The sequence below is a fragment of the Aplidium turbinatum genome, chromosome 6 (assembly GCF_918807975.1).
Source record: "Aplidium turbinatum chromosome 6, kaAplTurb1.1, whole genome shotgun sequence".
Taxonomy (NCBI): Eukaryota; Metazoa; Chordata; class Ascidiacea; order Aplousobranchia; family Polyclinidae; genus Aplidium; species Aplidium turbinatum.
The window spans coordinates 15,094,431-15,115,037 of NC_137477.1; the positions used below are offsets into that span (position 1 = coordinate 15,094,431).

Sequence of the window (20,607 nt, forward strand, 5' to 3'; positions counted from 1 at the left end):
TATGGGCCCCACATGGGAACCCATATGGGCTGATGTACGGGCCCCATGTAAGCTGCCCTTATGGGGCCCATACACATTGTGTCCGTGGGCATCACATTGCCCCCATATAGGCTGCCCATATTCATTTATGGGTTGCTCACACTCAACCCACAAATCTAATATGGGCTGCCCATATGTAACCCATAAATCTAATACAGGCTGCCCATACGTATATCAGCAGTGATGTACGCACATACAAAAAATATTGACGCCGTCAGCGCAAACGCAAACGTTCGAAAAACTATACGCCGCATGCGTCAACGCAACTTGTAAAAAAAGTTGGCGGCGTCAGCGCATACACTAGCGCAAACTCATTTTGTTTGCTAGGTACCAAACATTCACACGGTATAAACCACTCGAAACAAACAAGTTTTATTTTAAATTTTCCACGAAGAAACACAAGCATCTGAAAGTGTTCATCTGACATTTTGCTGCGTTTTGGTTCCAATATGTCTTTGCCCATTGAAAACATTCTTTCAACCGCAGCACTGGAAGAAGGTATTGGCGTGTTGTAGCGAAAAAAAATATTTTGGAAATCTTTCGTTGGAAAAGCGCCCACGGTTAATGGTCCTTTGTGTGGCCTCTCTTCCAAGTACGCTTTTACAACCTCGTCTATGCTGTCTTCGCCAGTGTCCTCATAAAGAGCATGGAGTAGCCCACGGGGTTCGTTGTCGCTGGCTTTCTTCGTCTGGTTGCAGTGGCTCTCAGCTTCAGAGTTTTTTTATATGTGGCGATTGCCTATCAAGAAAATTCTAGTATTCTACTAACTGTCGCTCCTAGTAATATACTAACTGTCGCTCCCTAAAAACCCAATATGAAAAACACTATTTTTAAAATGATTCCGTTTGAATAAGACTGATGTTGCTTTTAATGCCATAATTCTCTCAGTAAGCTCTATGCTTTTTTCTGATAAGATTTTTAAAAAGTGGGTTAATGGAAGACAAAACTGCCAGACACAAACAAGTTTAGATTCTGAACTGCACAACTCTTTGTTATTAGCATTCAGGGATACTTAGCATTAGCCTACTAGTGTTATTAGCAGTAGGCTACTCAAAAGCCTCTCACAATTGCCCCCTGGATGCATGTCTTGCTAAACTGCTCATCAAGTTACAAAACATATCTATTTGAATAAGACCTTCTGATGATCCGTTAGGTGAAACAATTTGTAAAGGCTTCAGATAGTAATAACTATATTTGATTTAATTTGCTCTGCTTTGCTTTTTTGCTTAGCATTGAGCACTTTTTTGTAGTATTGATAGTTTTCATTGTTTTATAATTACATACTTATGCACAGAATGTATAAATTGTCAAGTAAAAGTTACCTTAGCTTGATAGCCTACTGTATGTAGGCCTACACATTACTACGCTACATAGCCTACAACAAGAATAACCGGCAAAGGCAAAGTAATGTACTACATATAACATACAGAGTACAACATCATTGATTGATTGATTGAATTTTTATCCTCGGACTGGGAAAGCTTCTTGCAGAGCTTAAACCTGGCAGTTTCGCATACTTGTAGAGGCTTTGAATCACTGACGCAGGCCCGGTCACCGAGATTGACAGAGTGAAGTTTCCGATTGTTGAAGTCTTGTTGCCGGGGAACTATTCCATCCATCAGATGCCACTGAATGGAGAGCAGTCCTTAACGTGCGTTGCTCAAGCGCACACCCCGAGAGTCGAACCAGCGCCGCTTGATCTTGAAGCTTCTTCGTTCCAGAAGTGACGCGCTAACCAATTGAGCTATCTGGGCGGAATCACGGTCGGAGACCAAATATTTGAGTTTGTTTAGATACATAGGCTGCACTGCTCATTGCCTGAGAAGTTTCTGATTTGCCCCAAAATGCAAGACTTAAAGTGCCTCTGACAGGAAAATAAATTTGCTAAATTTACCTAAGATACCAAAGAGATGACACTAACAAACTTCCTGACCAACAAATCGTAAAAAATATTAACAGGCTACTAAGTTACACGCTTGAAAACTTTCGTTCACTTTCGGCAAATCTGGCACTCATTCAATTGCGAAAATAAAAACGGCAACCTCGCTGTGACGTCACCATGGGTGGGAAGGATACATTCTTTCTCTGTGGTGAGTTGGTAAGGTATGGTACGACTGCTCCAAAACGTCAATGTGTGGGGCTCTATTGATCTAAAGCATGTGCAAATTAAGAATTACCGAAATGAAAAAGTCAACTTATTATTACTATCAGGTTTAGATCAAATAGATTGAGTTTATTTTTATCAAACAGCATCTCAATTCAATTGAAATTGCAGTTTTTCTAAAGTCTTGTAGGGCCACAATTTGGATAATTTATTATTTGTCCTAATCTGGCTATAGCCATTTGCAGTGTAACAGCAGTATCTCACAGACAGTATCCTTAATTTATGGTTGAGGTATTGCCTGCAAATTGCTGTTTATGTGACAGTCAGTGACAAAGACGTGTGCTATCTTTTCATGCTTTCAAACAAAACAAGGTGCTGAGAAGAAAATAGTCAAAGTTTTCTTCAAGTGTTCGAAAGTGGTATGGACCATACAAAACTAGTCGTATATGTTCTCTTCACTTCACTGGAGATGATTTTGTTAACACCACCAACCCGATTTGGATCTTCTCAGCAACGAGTTGCGTGCTGGGAACTGTAGATGGTGCGTTTGCCACAAGTGCGAGTCCATGTCCCAGCCCAGTGTATGTTGCCATGAAATGCCACAGACGAAAGAACTTTTGAAGAAAGACGCATCTAACTGTGTTACTAATTTGACAGATTTTGAGGCACACTTACATCCTGCACTTCTGAGGACTTTTTTTTATGAGGAGCAGGAAGAACTGGAGAAAAAGCAATAAACCGAAAGGAAAAAACGGAGACCTATCAAAAGAGTAAGGATGCTACATTAGGCTAAAAATACCCTAAACGCTAAAGAATGCACACTAAACGAAGTGATTTTATTTTCTTGCAGGCAGTATCGGTAATTAGTCGCTTACAGGCATGTATTAATTGGAGTGGATACTACATTACTACAAGGTGGTGCTCTCGGAAGCAACAATCGGATTGTGCTGCTGTCATGCATTGTTTGGCGAATCCGAAACAATTTTCAAATCCAGATGGCCGTTACACCGGATTTCAATGGCCAACTGAAGGCACATTATGAGAGAGAGAGAACTTTTATTTATTTATGAATAGTGATGAATGATGATGAATTAAATATGAATGATGATTCGTACGATTTGTTCATTTTTCAATTCAAGTATATTTTAGGTTTTGTAGGAACATATCCAGTAGCCTACAGTTTTATTAAACTGCAAAAAACAATAAATCTTCGAAAAAAGCAACCGCTTGTACCAACTCCGACCAAACTGTGATCCACCAATTACATCTAGAAAGCATTTGTTTTATCGGGTAACGACGCCCACCCACGATGACGTAACACCACCAAAGTCGTCCCAGAGCAGTGAAATATGGAGTTTCGCCTGTGGTGGCGCTGCGGAACTGTCGTTTTGTATAAATTTCGCCCTAACCAGTCGAGCTTCAAGGTTAAGATTAAAAAGTTCGCTAAGCATAATTCTGCGCTAGGAAGTGCTTAGAAAAGTTACTATACTTAGGTCCAACCTGTTAGGGGCACTTTAACTAATATAAATTAAAGTGCTCACAATTGCTTACAAACGCCTTTAACACTGCTTGACTAAAAATACTTCACACTACGAAGCCAAGTCATTGTTTACATTTTACATGAAGCGACATTACCATTTACCAACCTACCTACCTACTTGCTTGCTTACATTACATTCCTGTTCTAACCCGTAATTTACTAATTTCTCAGTAGGCCTAAGTTGTTTTAACTAATTCTTTCTTTTTTTCTGCAAGACTTCAGTCTCCATGTGGGACTCTAGCGTCAAAGGCAGTAGTGCGATATACAAACAAACTCCAGCTGACTGAACAATAGATGACACTGTGACACAACACGAGAAGAATGGGCGATTGCAAGACGTCAACATTTCGCAGTTTGACAAAAAAAATTGCAAACAACAACTAAGACATTAAAAAGTATGCGTTGACGCTATGCGCTAAAAAACCGCGAAAACTTTATGGCGCAGCCTCAAGCGCAAACTATCCAAAAAAATGTGGCCGCAAGCGTTAGCGCAAACAAAAAGTCTACGCCGCAAGTATGCGGCGTAGAATTTGCGGCGCATACGTACATCTCTGTATATCAGGTATATATATAACTGCAGACAGATGCCAAAGTGCTCAAACTGCAAGCAGTGAACTTTGCGCATTGCATAACAAGGTGCCCCCAGTAAAGTGCTCAATCGGCGTAAGCCAAGCAAGCCGAGAACTTTGCGCAATGCATAGCAAGGTGCCCCCAGTAAAGTGCTCAATCGGCGTAAGCCAAGTATTTTTTTTTTTTCTTTCGCGCAACGCTCAGAGTTCAAGATGGATACCACTACATCCTGCAGGTTTACAATTTTCCATATGAAATGGATTTGTTTCCTGTCTCATCATTAGTGCGTCCGCTCCGGGAGCCGTCCACACACCCAAACACTCAGCAGGCACACCATACTTATACCTACCAGGGAGGCGAGGGACTCACTACGACCAAAGAGACCCACCGCGGTAGATGGTAATCTGTGGATGTAAATGTTTGGTTAGTGGCTGCCTCAAGCTGATCTGCTTATCTCGACTTTTCTCTTGCTGATCTTGGAGCAGACTAGGAGATGGCGGGTCAAGCATGAGAACTAGCGCGTTTTGGTAGATAATTAATTTTTAGATTTTATTTGAGTTTGTTTGTGTGTGTGTATCTTCTTGTTGCCCGCTTCAAGAAGGGCACCTGTTTGGAGAAAACGGGCCACTGCAGTCTGACATCTCATTTGGCGGAGATGCCAGAGAGGAGCGGCCAGATGGAGGGTAGCTTTCGCTGACCCCAGAGTCATCTTGGAATGGGCCGCTGCAATCCTGTCATCCCAGGGCGAGTGGGACAACGCAGAGGGACGGTTAAAGATCTCCCGCTGCAATCACTCTTCCGGCATCAGGCCGTTGCAGATGAGTGAGAGAGACGGGTTAAAGGTGGGTTGTTACGCCCTTGGCTGTCTAAAACTTCTTCAAAGATGATCTACGACCGTACTGTGCTAGTGAGACCCACCGCTGCAATCAGTCATCCCTACCACCGAGGACGACTGAGAGGGTGGTTGAAGAGTGGATCTCGACTGTTTCTTCTTTCTTCTGACCGTAGGAGGAGGTTTAGAAGGAGTAGAAATGTCAGATGACAAAGGAATGTTATGCTTTTGTGTTATGTCTTTCGTTTTTGTCATGATCACCCACAGGGCTTGAATGGTGGACCGTTTTGTGTCCTGCATATATGTGTCGCCTATGTCCAGAGATTTCTTCTTTTGGATGATGGTGTGTTTGGCGACATTCATCATGGTCAAAAGAATCGGGTTGTTCTTCTGTCCGTCAGGGATTTGGTTGTAGAGGATCAAGTCCTTTGTTATTTCCATGTCTTCGTTGGTTAGGCCAAGATATTGTTGTTTCAGGCGCTCCCATATTCCTAGCGCAAAAGAGCATTTGGTGAGGACGTGAGCAACATTGTCTTCTGGTTTTCTGCAGAATTTGCAATTTGTTATTTTGTCGGAATGTATTGATCTATTAAAGTCTCCCCATTTGTATCCTCCATGTGCAATCCGAAAGGACATGGAGGATAGGTAAGGTGGAAGGAGGAGTTTGATTCCCTTGTTTTTCAAGAGGATCTCATTCCAAGGAATCTTCTTTCCGTTTTCATCAATCTTGTCAATTTTCTTTTCATATTGCGTTTTCAGATTGAGATAGATGTTTTTTAGGAAGTATTTTCCCAGTCGTGTTTCAAGCCTTTGAGTTTGCAAAAGGACTTGAAGATGTCCGCATACATTTCGTTTGGATTTGGGGCATGCGGAATGCTGTTGGAGAACAGATGAGGATTGATGTGTCTCATTCTGTAGCTCAAATTGAACATGGCCCATTCGTGTCAGATTTCGGTGGCGTCTTCTAGTGAGAAGAGGTGGCGAATTCTGTCGATGCGGCTTGTTTGAAATTTTGATTGGATGTCCACCATGTTGATGCCTCCATCTTTGACAGGAGGAAACGTCTTGCTTCTCTGGAGCTGTTCGAATGGTGAAGGATACCAGAGGAAGTTGAAAAGGATTTTGTTTAATTCTTTGATGTGTTGTTGTGTTGGCATCAGGACTCTACTCAGATGCAGAGTGACGGGTACCAAGAGAGTGTTGATGATGGAGATCTTTCCATAGAGGGAGAGTCTTCGTGGTTTGTGGATGTTGGCGATCGTTTGTGTTTTCTTGATGGCGGTCTGCCAGTTCATCTTGTCAAGTTGTGTTTTGTTTGTGCCTAGCCAGATGCCCAGGATCTTGACGTTGTTCAAAATCGCAGCTTCTGAAAAGAGTTGCTGAACTCTTTGGGCCAGGTCAGGTTTGGACGCCAGGATCTGGGTCTTTCCCTGGTTCACTTTCTGGCCGGACATCGTCTGGTAGATGGCTAGTTCTTTGTTGATTTCCTTGAGAGATGGAATGTCTCTTGTGATGAATGTGGTGTCGTCCGCATATTGCTGGATTTTGATTGTCAGCTTGGAAAAGCGAAAACCGTTGATCAGATGGTTTTTTTCTATGCGTCGGGTGAGAACGTCAGCACAGATTATGAAATAGAGCATGCTGAGGGGACAACCCTGTCGTATGCCCCTTTTAACGTTTATTCGTTTTGTTAAAGCTCCATTGATTTCTATCTTGCTTTTTGTTTTGTGGTAAACTAATGACAGGTAATTCATCATTATTGGTTTTACTCCGAGTTTCTTCAAGATTCCATAGAGGAAGGAGTGACTAACTCTATCGAAAGCTTTTTCAAAGTCAGTTATCATGACGTACAAGTCCCTGTGTTGTGTTTGAGATGCTTCCAGGGCAGCTTGTATATTCATTGTAACATGCTCTATTCTGCGGTTTGGCAGTCCACATTTCTGATTCGGACAAATCAAGTTTGTGATCATGGGTGTGAGTCTGTTGGAGAGGATTTTGCTCAAGATCTTGTAGTCTGTGTTGAGCAGAGAGATCGGTCTCCAATTTTTGAGCTTTTCTTTTTCACCTTTTTTAAAGATTAACTTCACTTTTGCTTCTCTCATTGAGGGAGTCATTGTTTTTCTCAAGTAACAATTTGTAAGCATCTCTAGAATGTCGTGTTTCAGGAAATGCCAGCATTTTTGGTAGAATAATGAGCCGAGACCATCTGATCCAGGTGCAGAATCCTTGTTAAGAGAATCGATGGCGGTTTTTACTTCTTTTAGACTGATCAGCTGTTCCGCTTGTTCAGCTGCGTCTTCCTCAATTTTGGCCTCTCCAAGAATGTTTAAGTAGTTGTTTTGTTCTTGAGAGTTTATGTTGTCTTTTACACCCCATAGGGAGTGGTAGAAGCTGTGTACTTCTTTGAGAATGTCTTCTTTCTTGGTGAGAGTTGTGTTGTTTGCGTCGTGTATCTCAGTGATAGAGCTACTTTTACAATTTTGTTCCTCTGCTTTGAAGAAGCTTTTAGATGGCTCTTCATCGCTAGTTGGGATAGTTCTGGATCTGATTTGCGATCCGACTGCTTTATAATCGTAGAAGTTGTTGATTTTCTCCAAGAATTCCGGGCGACGATCTTCCAGGACGTGGTCTGGATGAGCGTCCAGAGTGTGGAGCATATTTTTCGCTTGATTGTAATCTTCTCTACGCTTGAGTGCGACATCTTGCGAGAGTTCAATCAGTCGATTTTTCAACATTTTCTTGCCATGATCCCACCTTATAAGCATGTCTGATGGTTCTACTTGGGGTACGTTTATAGTCCAATTTTCCCAAGCCGTTTCGAGCTCTGTTATAACGTGAGCATATTCTAATATGCTGTTATTGATTTTGTATGAATATTCACCCCATTTGGTGTGTTGTTGATATTGGAGGTGAATTATTGGTAATGTGCAGTGGTCTGATGATGTGAAGTATTCATGTTTGATGTTATGATAATTTTCAAGTGCATGTTCATTTATGTATATTCTATCTATCCTGGTCTTACTGTTGTGGTTTTGGCGCGTGAACAGTCTTTTGTAAGGATATTCTTGTCTGAATATGTCTGTCAATTGGTTATGATGTATTAATGTTCTAAGTGCTGTTTTATCCGGTGTAGTGAAGAAAAATTGCGGCTTAGCAGTGTCCAACGGATCAAGGATCACGTTAAAATCACGAAGTAAGACCACATGTTGATGTTCATATTCCAGCATAGCCTCGGAGAGCAGTTCAAAACATGACTTTCTCTCTCCATTGTTCTGCGGAAGGTATGCATTGAATATGTTTATGTTATTTTTACCACATTTGATGTTGAGGTGATGTATTCGATTTTGTACTATGGTGTGATGTGTGATTTCGGACCTATCGTGTATGTCCTTCTTTACGATGAACATTGTCCCTGCATAGAAGGGGGTTCTATGTTGTTGTATGTTATGTAATTGTTATGTTGAGCCCACGTCTCGAGTTGATCGGTGGGGATTCTGTGTGTTTCCTGAATTGCCAGTACAGAGAGTCTGTGAGATGTAAAGAAGTTTTTGACATCTCGCAATTTCTTGGATATTCCGTTGATGTTCATTGAGCCAACCTTGAGGTTACCCAGTCCGGCGTCCGAATCGTCACTCTCCGTATCTGCGAACATGATTATAGATAGGGTAAAAGCAGGTTAAAGTTTAAGGGGTTGGACTAGACCGTGTAGATGGCTGGGTCGTCGCCGTCTGAGTCCGTGAGCTCACCCACCGAATTGAAGACATTTCGATGGGGAGGAGAGGTCCCGGGCAGTCCAGCCCGCAGAGACTCTCTCGAAGAAATGGACTCCAAGTCAGGTCTTTCCATGCAGGTATATACATCCATGTGACATTTTCCTATTTGTGGTACGTAAGCACCAAAAATAGTACTACTGCCAACCTTGCCAAAGTGCTCCAACTGCAAGCAGTGAGCGTTGCGCAATGCATAGCAAGATGCCCCCAGTAATTTTGCTTGTTCAATTTCATTTTGTGTTTGTTTAAAAGATCAATAAAGTCGTTTGAGACAACTAAAAAATCTCAAAGTCTAGACAAATGCTGATCGAGGTGTATATCATATTAGTATGGGTTGCCCACAAACCTTTGAATCACTGTGTGGGTAGCCCATGGCCTGCCCGTAAAAAATGTGGGCAGCCCATGGCATGCCCATGAAAAATGTGGGTAGCCCATGGTCTGCCCATAAAAAATGTGGGCAGCCCATGGTCTGCCCATAAAAAATGTGGGCAGCCCACGTTCTGCCCATAAAAAATGTGGGCAGCCCATGGTCTGCCATAAACAAAGTGGGCAGCCCATGGTCTGCTCATAAACAAAGTGGGAAGCCCATTAATATTTCATGCTTAGCCCATGATCAATAATTTTATGTGGCTAAATTTATTAAAATGCATTTATATGATCACGCATTTGAAGATTGGAACTTTTATATTCCACCTTGTCATTTAGCAACACATTCTGCAAAAAAGACCATATTGGGCACATATGGCAAAAACACAAAAACCCACATAGAACCCACATGCCCACAAGCCCATTAAAATAGTATATGGGGCCCATATGGGCTTGCTGGCTGGGTTTTTTAAATGGTCATAACTTTTGTATTTTAACTTCAAACTACCTAAATTTTGGATTATATTATGCTGGTGGGTGGTTTTAACTTATTGTTCCCGACAATTTTCACCATATCAAACGTCATATAAAAACCGTTATGGTCTACTTAACCTAGCTGGCATCTTACGTCATGGAAATTGCTAGAAAATGTCCAAATATTGCACCATCGGTCGTAAGCCCTGATGAAATATTGCATTAGCCGCTTGAACACCTGTTTGAATGACTTCATAATTGTCTTTCATTATTGCGTCACAGTTACTGTCTACGTGCATTTGAGATATCGCATATTATTCTAGTCATTCGTAAAATTGTTTGTTGGAAGTCAGTCGCAAGTTTAACTGTTTGCTTGGTGCTTGCTAGCTGGACAAATTTTCCGTCTTTTATCCAAGTAATCTGTTCTGTAGTGACAGTTTTAGAGGCGTACGGTGTTGCGTTCCACTTTCGATAGCCGCGGGTTAATTTTACAGGAATACACTTTTGAAAAGACGTTTCGAAAGAGTGTTTATTTTTCGGTCATTACATGCAGACGAACGGATTTGGGAATCTTATGTTACAATTTTCCCACGAAGAGATTATGGTTTACCGCTGTGACCACTTATGATAAAGCGAAATAAAAATATGTTGCTTGGTTAGCTTGTTACGAGAAAAAACAAAAATTTTGCGAATTGTTCCATTGGTCCCACCCCTATGGGACCAATGGAACACCCGATGGGACCTATGGAACGCTAATGCATTAGAGTTAAAAGCACTGCTCATTGTCAAGCAAAATCTAGATTTTTAAAAAAGCACCACGGAAAACATTCAACACCAATCGAAAAAAACGAATACAAAGAAAAATAACAAAAAATGAAACCCACAAAATAAAGTCACGTGGTAAAGTTGTTAGGCTACTAAAAATATTAAAAACCTAAAAACTCTACCCCTCCAAATTTAAACTTTCTTACTGAAGTGCAGGCGTTCTCAAGATATCACCTTTCAAAGTGAATTCCTTATTCCGAAGTTTTCAGTAAAAACACTATGCAACGAACATTATATATTGAACAGTGTTGCCACTAACAAATTTTGGATAATAGGGCTCACATTGAACAGTAACATTTCGGCAACGACTGCATGCAAAGTAGGGACGGTACATTACGGGACGCGCAACTCCGTTGTTCCTTCAACATTAGAAGGGTCAATTGCCAATTTAACATTTTTTTTGCGCTTTACTGCTGGCTTGCTTTCAACTAAAAACCTTAAATTACTTTAAAACCAACTTCACTCTTCTTATATAACCCATAAAAAGTAAAATATTTTGTAAATTACAAAAAAACGTAACCCTTCTAGTGTTGCGGATAAGCCAAAAGCGGATGAAGTTTCGCATCCCTATGATCTACAATCCCTAATGCAAAGCTTATTTAAAACCGCATTGTCTCTTTCTTAGTTTTTTACCATTTAAATGACAAATCCAGCCAGAATAATGATAGCGCCCCTTACCTATGGAACACCTACAGTATGTGAAACAGTGTTCCATAGGTCCCACATAGCCATGATGTTTAGATAACTGGTTGTAAGTTTGAAATGATGCACTTCACTGTGCTGCATTCTTGTCTATATACTGTTTAAATAAATGGTTTCATCGGAGATTTTGCGCTAAGAGTCCTGCTTGCCCTAAACTCCTGAAGAATTCTTACAAAGTTAGACCTCAAAGGTACATTTTCAAGCTCAAAAACATAAAAAAGCGTTTGCGTCTTTCAAAACAGCTTTTTCCAGAATTTTCGAAGTTGATATCTGCTTACATGTCAAAACGGTGTTTCCAAATATAAATATTTTTTAAAATCCACTTTTGGTTTGGGAGCAAATCTGGTGTTCCATAGGTCCCGGCGTTCCATAGGTCCCACACTTCCCTTACGTGGAGAGCCGAAAGCACAATGCTTATGTGAACAGCGCTAACAGGAATTTTCGCTTCTTGCATCGAAAATATAAAAAAATCGAATTCAATTGAGATATTGATGAAGAGTTTCAGAGTGATTTCGAAATTGGAAGGACAGGCAAGGTGGCCGAAAACGGCAAAAACTAACTTTTGGTGTTTGAAAGACAATATGTTTGAAAGACAACAGCGAATGTTATTATTATTATTATTTATTTGCAATCAGACTCAAAGTCCATAGAATTCAAATTTTTAACAGTCATCACACAAAATATCAGACTAACACAACATCAAGCAGGCTACATCAAACAACGTACAAAATACTGTTGTAGTGAATTTAAAATGTAGAATTAAAGTAGTAATCAGAAGACATAACATTGCGCAACAGTGGATTAATTGATCTTTTGCAACGTTCTACAAATGCATAGCAATTTTTTCTTAATAGAGCATCAAATGTTAACACGTCGTTCTGTACCTGATAGGGTAAGGTGGGGCAAGATGATCATCGTAAAGTTAAAATCTCAATAAAATTCAAAGTTTAAATAATATTTACAAATTCTTAGCATTACAAAAGTATGTGTTCATCAGCGCATCTAATGGTAGCATGCTTTGCATTATAAGCCAACAGCATGAAATTCTATAGTCATTTGAAAAAATATGGACGAGATGATCATCTTGCCCCAGTACCGGGGCAAGATGATCACACATATGGGGCAAGGTGATCATACATTATATGCATTCTGTGAGGTGGGATTTATTATCAAAAAATAGAAAAAACTTAGTGTAGCCACAAATTGAAAAGACAAGCAACTGACATAGGGATGGTAGAAGTAGGGGATTGCTCACTCAAAAGTAAGGTGGACAACTGGAGGGTCATAATGTTATGACAAAATCTGATGCAACTATAGCTTGAGGTCTACTGCCACAATGTCGCATACTCAGGTGCAGTTTATATGACCTGCCCACATGTGTACAAAATGTGTATCGCCAAAATAAATGTAGGAAATATGTGATATCATGTTTATTTAATAGTGTTCAAGTCGTGATAATTCAGGGGTAGACTTCATGTAACACAGGTAACGGTAAATAGCTTCACACTGCTGCAGTAAGGTTTTGAAGATTTCCTAGCACCCAAAATTTTAACCAAATATAGCAATTCATTTGATGAGAATGAATTTACCTAAAAGCAAAGAAAACGTTGTGCAGTTCTTCTAATTTTTGAACTTCTTAGTGACCCTCCAGCTGTCCATTTCTCAAGAAAAATCAATAAAGTGAGTCGTCCCGGTATTCCACTGTCCCTAAACTGACATTATGAAAAACAACGATTGGTATGCAATATGTGAACTGCAAAAGAATCTTTCAAACGAACAGCAAAAAACATTCCAACACACGGCACATTGCTCAACAGCAGGGCCATAGGTACTACACAAGCGGGTATCATGGGATACAATTGAACAAAGCCCACTTCTTTACAGTAGCATGCACAAATGTCAATCAAAGACTAATTTAGGAATGTTAATCGTCTGATTTCGTGATATTTCCTATACAAAAATGTTGATTTTTATTCTGCACCCCAAACATAAATGTGCTTCCCTTATAGTTGGGCCTTGCTTGGAAAATCTTAGACAAAGTTTTTACAAATTAAATGCGGACAGGTTGGCATTAAAATACAGTTGGTGTGATTTTCTCTCACTTCCACTCCTGAAGTGAGGTGACGGCAATTTGTGAACAATATCACTTTTTGTGAATGAAGCACTATCATCTTCATCAATTACAAAGAGAAGCTTTTCAAAATTTCCTGGTAAGCTCTGGATTTTCTTCAGAAATACTCCCTCGTATTCGTTATCTTCAAAAGAGTCGATTCTTGCGATATATGGAACTACTCTCGATTTTCCGGTAATATTTACTACAATGAAGTCTCCTTCTACAATTTCTGTATCACTTAAATCGCAGTCACTGGAGCTATCGGCAAAAGGAATTGGCATTGTATTGCAGTCCTCGTCGCTGGATTCTTGTGGAGGGGGTCTAGCATTTTTGTTTGAAATTTTGTTCAGAATTCTTCTTCGTTTGGGCTTGTTCTTTCGCTGTTCTCGTTGCATCTTTGCATTCGAAATTTCATTTCTCACTGGAGTGTTTGTTAATATTTTCGTTGAGCCAGTTTTTCTCCTTTTGTTGGTATTCTTTCGTGGTGGAGCTTTGGGCAAAGGAAGAAGATCATGTACTGGTGTATGCGGAGACATGGTAGAGGAGCATGGCTGATGATCTCCTAGTTGTGGAGACATGGTGATGGTGGAGGAGCATGATTGGGGATTTGTTGTTCCTGGAAGTTGAGTAGACGGGTTTTCAGTATCCTCAGTCCCATCTCGATGACCCAGATCAGCTATGCTTGTAGCATCCCGCTAGGTGGATGGCTGGTTTTTATCGCTAACCTACCAGTCTAGCCTGACTCTCACCACAAGTAAAAACTACAGTCAACATGAAAATTGTAATTTGACCAGAAAGTAATTAACAAGTGATAAACAGCATAATTTTAACAGTAACTAACCAATAGGAAGCAACTTAAACTAAAGTTTTCTTACCGTCCACCTTGCGACCGAACACCACATGAAAAGAAAGCACAAGAAATCAGCAACTTCGTTGTGCTACATTGTCACACAGGTTCAAGTAAGAATAAATTGTAAACAAAAAAGGGCAAACATGAAATGATAGGAATCGTCCTCAACATTCTCCCCACAAAAACGTAAGTTGCTAACGAACGTTTTTTAACTAAGGACGATGCCACACAAGAGATAAATTGACACTGGCACACGAGCAACTGCCAAACAGTACAGTAGGCGACAGGCAAGCGAAGACAACACAAATAGCAGACCGTGCATGAGCACGAAAGTCGAAATCAAATGCGATCACGACATCGAGTACGAATACAGACTATCCAACGACTAACTTTGAAATTACATAAAACTTAAAGTAGCTAAACGTATCAATGAAAGGCTTAAACTCAAGTACGCCTCTACATTATGCTTAAACGTCGTTGTTGCTTCTAAACAACAAAAAAAACAATTCAAAATACACCAGTAAACTAAACAAAAACATGCACACGAAATGAGAAACTTACTGTTCGTCAGCGAAACCCTCTAACAAACAAAGTTTACGAATATCTCTTACGAGGGTTGAGTGAGCCATTCGAACTCTCACTCTTCGAACCAAATTGTTACTGTCAGGCATTACGGCCTCGACCACACCCTTCGGCCAACATCCACGCTTGACCGATTCGTTCACAACTAAAACAAGATCACCAGGGCGCAAATTACGAGACGTGCCAAACCATTTCTGGCGTGGCTGCAGCAGCGGTAAATAGTCCTGTAACCATCGATCCCAAAATACATCTGCTAAGTATTGTGTCTTTTTCCACGATCTGCGGTACGCATCAGCCTTCATGAACACACCTGGGGCAACTCCTTCGCATAACGATCCAGTAAGGATCATACTGGGGGTCAAGGCTGCTAAATCATCTGGGGTCGCGGCAAGCTTGGTAATTGGTCTGTTGTTTAAAATTCTTTCAACCTCTGTTGCCAAGGTTAGTAAGTCGAATTCTTCTAGTGTAGCTTCTCCGACAACCGAACGAAAGATTTTCCTGACAATACGGAAAAAGGCTTCAGTAAAACCGTTTTGATGTGAGTCCAGAGGAGGCCCGAAATGCCAGTGGATGCCTTCTTGCAACATGGCATCTTGAAAATTCTTGCTTTTCCAAAGCTTGATACATTGGTTCAATTCGCGATTAGCTGCAACGAAATTGCCACCATTATCACTGTAAACATCACGAACCTTGGTTGTTCTTCTGTTGCAAAATCGTCGAAAGGCTTGTATGAACGCAGTCATGTCCAATGATTGAACTATTTCGAGGTGAACAGCTCTGCTGGCTAAACAGTTAAAAATACAAACATATCGATTCACATAGCTTCTTCCGATCTTCACATGCAATGGACCCATTAAATCGGTCCCACAAGCGCTGAAGGGGGGGCTCGGCGTCACTCTGTGAGCAGGCAGATTACCCATTTGTTGCTGACCTGCTTTCGCCGCCCAAAACTTGCAATTTAGACACGAACGTAGCACTCTCTTCACGGTGGATCTTCCTTTCAGAATCCAGTAGGTTTTGTTTAGCGAAGACAACACATAAGGGGTTCCCATGTGTCCTTCTCGTTGATGGCACGTCAAAATGAGGAGAGCGGTAACTGGATGATCACTTGGGAGCAAAATGGGATGTTTTTCTTCATCTGTCAGCGGAGATCTTTGTAAACGGCCGCCAACGCGAAGTACCCCATCGACAAGATACGGATTGAGCGACTGAACAGTTCGCAAATTGGCACATTTCTTTATTTGAGCTTCTTCTACTGGGACAAACGGGGCATCAAAACTTGGGTGATTGTAAAGCGTCTGCATCACGTCGGAAAAGGCTTCAACTTGAACAGCTTTGATGATCACGGACGTAGCTTTTGTTAATTCTTCCATGCTCAACAGACCACACTTGGGAGCATCACGAGCTGATTTAGCTTTCCACATCAGAAACTTCTTAAAACGTAATAACCAGGCACACGTGCGTCGAAGACGACTGAAGTCTGAATAGTACCGCAGCAATCGATGGATCGAGTCACTTGATGGATCAGACAGTTGAGTGGAACAAACCTTCACTTCAGCATCACATTGTTCGATATTGTTCACAAAATCTGGCTGTCCTGGCCATTCGTTTTCGCGCGCGCGTAGAAATTCGGGACCACAAAACCACATGTCTGCATTGGACACCTTAGAGGGCGCCATACCGCGCGACGCTATATCAGCGGGATTTTGGTCGGTGGGCACGTAACGCCATTGCTGCACTGACGTAAGAGTATGTAATAATTCCAGTCTGTTAGCTACAAACGTTTGAAAGCGACTGGTAGAATTATGCAAATACCTTAAAACTACGGTGGCGTCAGTCCAAAACACAACACTACTCAAAGAATACTCTAATTCACTACAAATCATTTTACCAAGTTTAGCACCAAGAACAGCAGCAGTAAGCTCCAATCGGGGAACACTAACGGGTTTTAAGGGAGCTATCCTGGACTTCCCCATCACAAAAACACAATCAATGAAATTATCCACATATACTATACGTAAATAAGCACATGCACCATACCCAGTGGTGGAAGCATCAGTGAAAATGTGCAACTCAATGTAGTCAACCACACGATCTTGGAGCTTGAAGCTCCTTGCAAGAGACACCGCCTCTAAACTAGGGAGTGCCTGCACCCATTCTTCCCAACTATCTTTCCCACCCCCCACGACCGGTAAAGGTTCATCCCACGCCAATTTCAAGCGGCAGGCCTCTTGCAACAATTTCCTAGCAGGCAACATGAATGGTTGGAGAAACCCTAGAGGATCGTATGTCTGCGAAATCATTGATAGGAGCCCTCGTCGAGTACACGGTTTTTCTTTTATATTTACCTTCACCTTTAAACTATCGCTTTCAGCATCCCAGTAGACGCCCAAAGCCTTCTGGGTTGGAAGTTCACGTTGCTCCAAATCGAAAACGCCTGAAGCATGGTCCTTGGATGGAATTGAGCTTAAAACCTGCTTGTTATTGGAAAGAAATTTTGTTAATTTAAAACCACCACTACTCAAAAGCTCTTGCAGTTCTTTCACTAGTCTCACTGCCTCTTGCACAGTTGTACAAGATTTACACATATCGTCTACATAAAAATCGTTAAAAACAGTCTTAACTGTGTCTTGACCAGAGTTTGTGAAGTTCTCCTCAGCTGTCCTTCGTAGGGCGAATGCAGCAACTAATGGTGATGAAGTCGCTCCGAACAGATGCACCCTCATCCGGTATTCAGCTGGAGGTTGAGTCAGATCATGGCCTGGGAACCAAAGAAACCTCAAGGCATCACGGTCCTTTTCATCTACCAAAACCTGGAAGAACATGCCTTTGACATCTGCCACAACAGCAATGGGTTCCTGCCTGAAACGCATCAAAACACCTACAAGACTATTAGTTAAATCTGGGCCTTGAAGAAGCCCATCATTAAGAGAAGAACCATTCCACTTCGCACTGCAATCAAAAACTACACGAAACTTTGTTAACAATGATGTGCAGTGGTGTGGGACATACGAGATTTTTCCTTCTGGAGGCGAATCAGTCAATGGAACAAGTTCACAATACTCATTTTCTATCATTTCGTTCATTTTTTCACAATATTTTTGACACACTTCTGGATCAGCCTCTAACTTTCTTTTTAAACCAGCTAAACGTTTCTCTGCTAACTTTCTGTTATTTTTGAGATCTACCCTGTCCTTTCTCCATGGTAACGCTACCTGGTAGTGATCTCCCACTTTCTTCACAGACTCTTCCATAATCTTGACCGCACGTTTGTCTTCTCGTGAAAGACAAGCATTCTGGGGAAGGTCAAGGTCCTTGAAATCTTGGTCCATTATCTGCAAGACTTGCTGGCAAGACTCATCTGGCAGGCTTAACTCACTGATAAAACTAACACATACTTGGTCAGAGTAACAACCGGGCGTCACTTTGTCAACTCCCCACAAAGCCCAACCTAGGGCCGTATGAAAGCCGAATGGCTGGTCAGTATCACCATAACGCAGTTCAGTGACACGAAATGCGTTTTGCACATCCTGACCAAGCAACAATTCAACTTCATTTACCTCCATCTTAGGGAATGACAAATCTTCTAAGTGTGGAAACATTTTCGCAACTTCATTGGTGGGGATACTAGACCTTACATTCACGATGGAATCCTGCACCAACACTCTGTTCGCTTGAAACACCTCTGACTCGTCAACTCCTCTTATATGCAGGTTATTCATCTGCCACGAAGCTTCTGACACAGCATTAGCCGTGCATATTTTCACCTTGGCCTTGGACAAAGGAGCGCAAAGCTTCTCAGCAAGTGCACGGGTGCACAAAGTTGCTTCCGACCCCTCATCCATATAGGCCCAAGTATGCACAGCCTTTGCTGGATCATGCAGCCACACTCTTACAGGAACCACCTTATGCAATTTCCTGCCCAGTCCATCAACAGAACTTGGACAAGAGTTACACGCCACTAACACATTGTCATTAGTTTCAGGGCTACTGTCACCAACACTCCTCACCTCTCTTTGATGTCTCTGAAAGTGCAGTAAGCTATGGTGTCGCTTGCCACACTCTTGACATCTCTGTTTGGAATAACAATCACCCACACGATGACCTGGTAACAAACAGTTGAAACACAACTTGAGACTTTTGACAATATCATTCCTTTCATTTACCGACTTCTGTTTAAAAACAGCACAGCTTAACAGTTTATGTCCACCATCACATATGTAGCATTTTCCTTCTGCCCTCGGTAAACCTGAGTGGACTTCTTTCACAGCACTTACTGTTACACGTTTATTAAAATGACTACTGGAATGCTGGTCTCTGGAAGTTTTTGCTCTTCCAGCTGGTTTGAGGTCCAGCTGATACAGCTTCTTTCCAAGAGCACACTCAGCGTCCGCAGCAGCACTATCTACCAACTCTCTTAACTGACGAAAACTACCTTGTCCCTTTCTGTACAAGGGAACAAAATCCCTTTGAAGTTGTTCAGGCAAGCGACTGAACAATTTATGGATTACCTCATGACTGTCTAAACTATCTAAACAACCAAGACTGAGATAACTCTGTTCGCACTCAAACATTTTGTCTCTTAGACTATTCAGTGCTGACGAATCATATGCCTTGATGACAGGTCCGTTAAGCATCTCATTACGCACCTGTGCCATCAAAAGGTCATGACTGCCAAACCTTTGGTCTAAGCGATTCCACGCTGTCTGGTAAGCCATACTTCTATTCACATGACCACCAAGGCCGCGAATTGCCCTACCTGCCTCTCCAACACACAGAGATTGCAGGTATGACATGCGTACATCATCATCCTGGTAAACATTCTCTACAAATTTTGTAAATTTACGTTTAAACTCTAAGTAGTCCATCACATTACCACTAAACTTATCTAATGTCACTGGAGGAGCAACACCAAGATGTGGAGGCCGCATGTATGGGGCAGCGACACCTGGGAATATGGGGATTTGCTCACTCTCAACTCTCACTGGGGATTGCACTGGTGGAATACTGTATGAAGTACTAGCACTAGGATCTGGCAAATGCACTGTTGCCCTAGGCTCCTCATGATTATTTACGACCGGTTGAGGACTAGTGACAACTTGAACATGGGACTGATTCTCATCTCTCATGTTATTTGAAATTCTAGAATCACTTAACTCCTTCACTTGACTTAAAGTCACATTCGAGCTATTCCAGTATCTCTGGGCTCTAGATTTGGCCGAATCAGAAAAACTAGTACCAGCATTGATTTTCTCATATAAGAACTTGGCATCTGTCATTGCCAACTCACATCTTTCGATTAGCTCATTGACCAACTCATCGGCATCTGGTTGACCAATGGCAGTCCACATCTCATGTTTGAACTCACATAATTTTCTCTCGACGCTTAGAAATCCTTTCATCGGCAAGGACAATTCCTTGGATGAAGACACTTGTTTATTCACCACAGTTGTCACTTCAGAACCACTTGGCTCACTGACACTTGAATGACTGGCCACAGAACTCACACCGAGTACGGCCCCATTGTCACTTTCTACAGCTACACTGTTACTTGTATCAGACTGCTCAGACATTTTCTTACAACTGGTAACACGAGATCTAAGATAATAATTATGCTGACTTTGGTGCATTCAACCAAATTCACTTAATGAGGCTACACCACCAGCAAACACAAGTTCAACACTTACTTTATCCTTAACATTAAACAATGTCTCACAACTTCAACACAAGTTTAACAGCACAACACAATTTCTCAACACAGCACAAGAGTTAATCAACACTAAGCAAGTTAAAATGACTAGCCTTTCAACTGATTACACAAAGAAACAAATTCACTAAAG

General features: G+C 41.5%; 1 protein-coding gene across 1 annotated transcript; it reads right to left on the reverse strand.

The window, feature by feature from the left end:
• Positions 1-8,479: 8,479 nt before the first annotated feature.
• Positions 8,480-20,340, reverse strand: LOC145772439 (uncharacterized). Its single transcript, XM_082584318.1, has 3 exons — positions 14,797-20,340; positions 13,325-14,030; positions 8,480-8,727 (listed from the first exon to the last, which is right to left on the reverse strand). The coding sequence occupies exons 1-3, from the start codon at positions 20,338-20,340 to the stop codon at positions 8,480-8,482; spliced, it is 6,498 nt and encodes a 2,165-aa protein (XP_082440444.1).
• Positions 20,341-20,607: the final 267 nt, after the last annotated feature.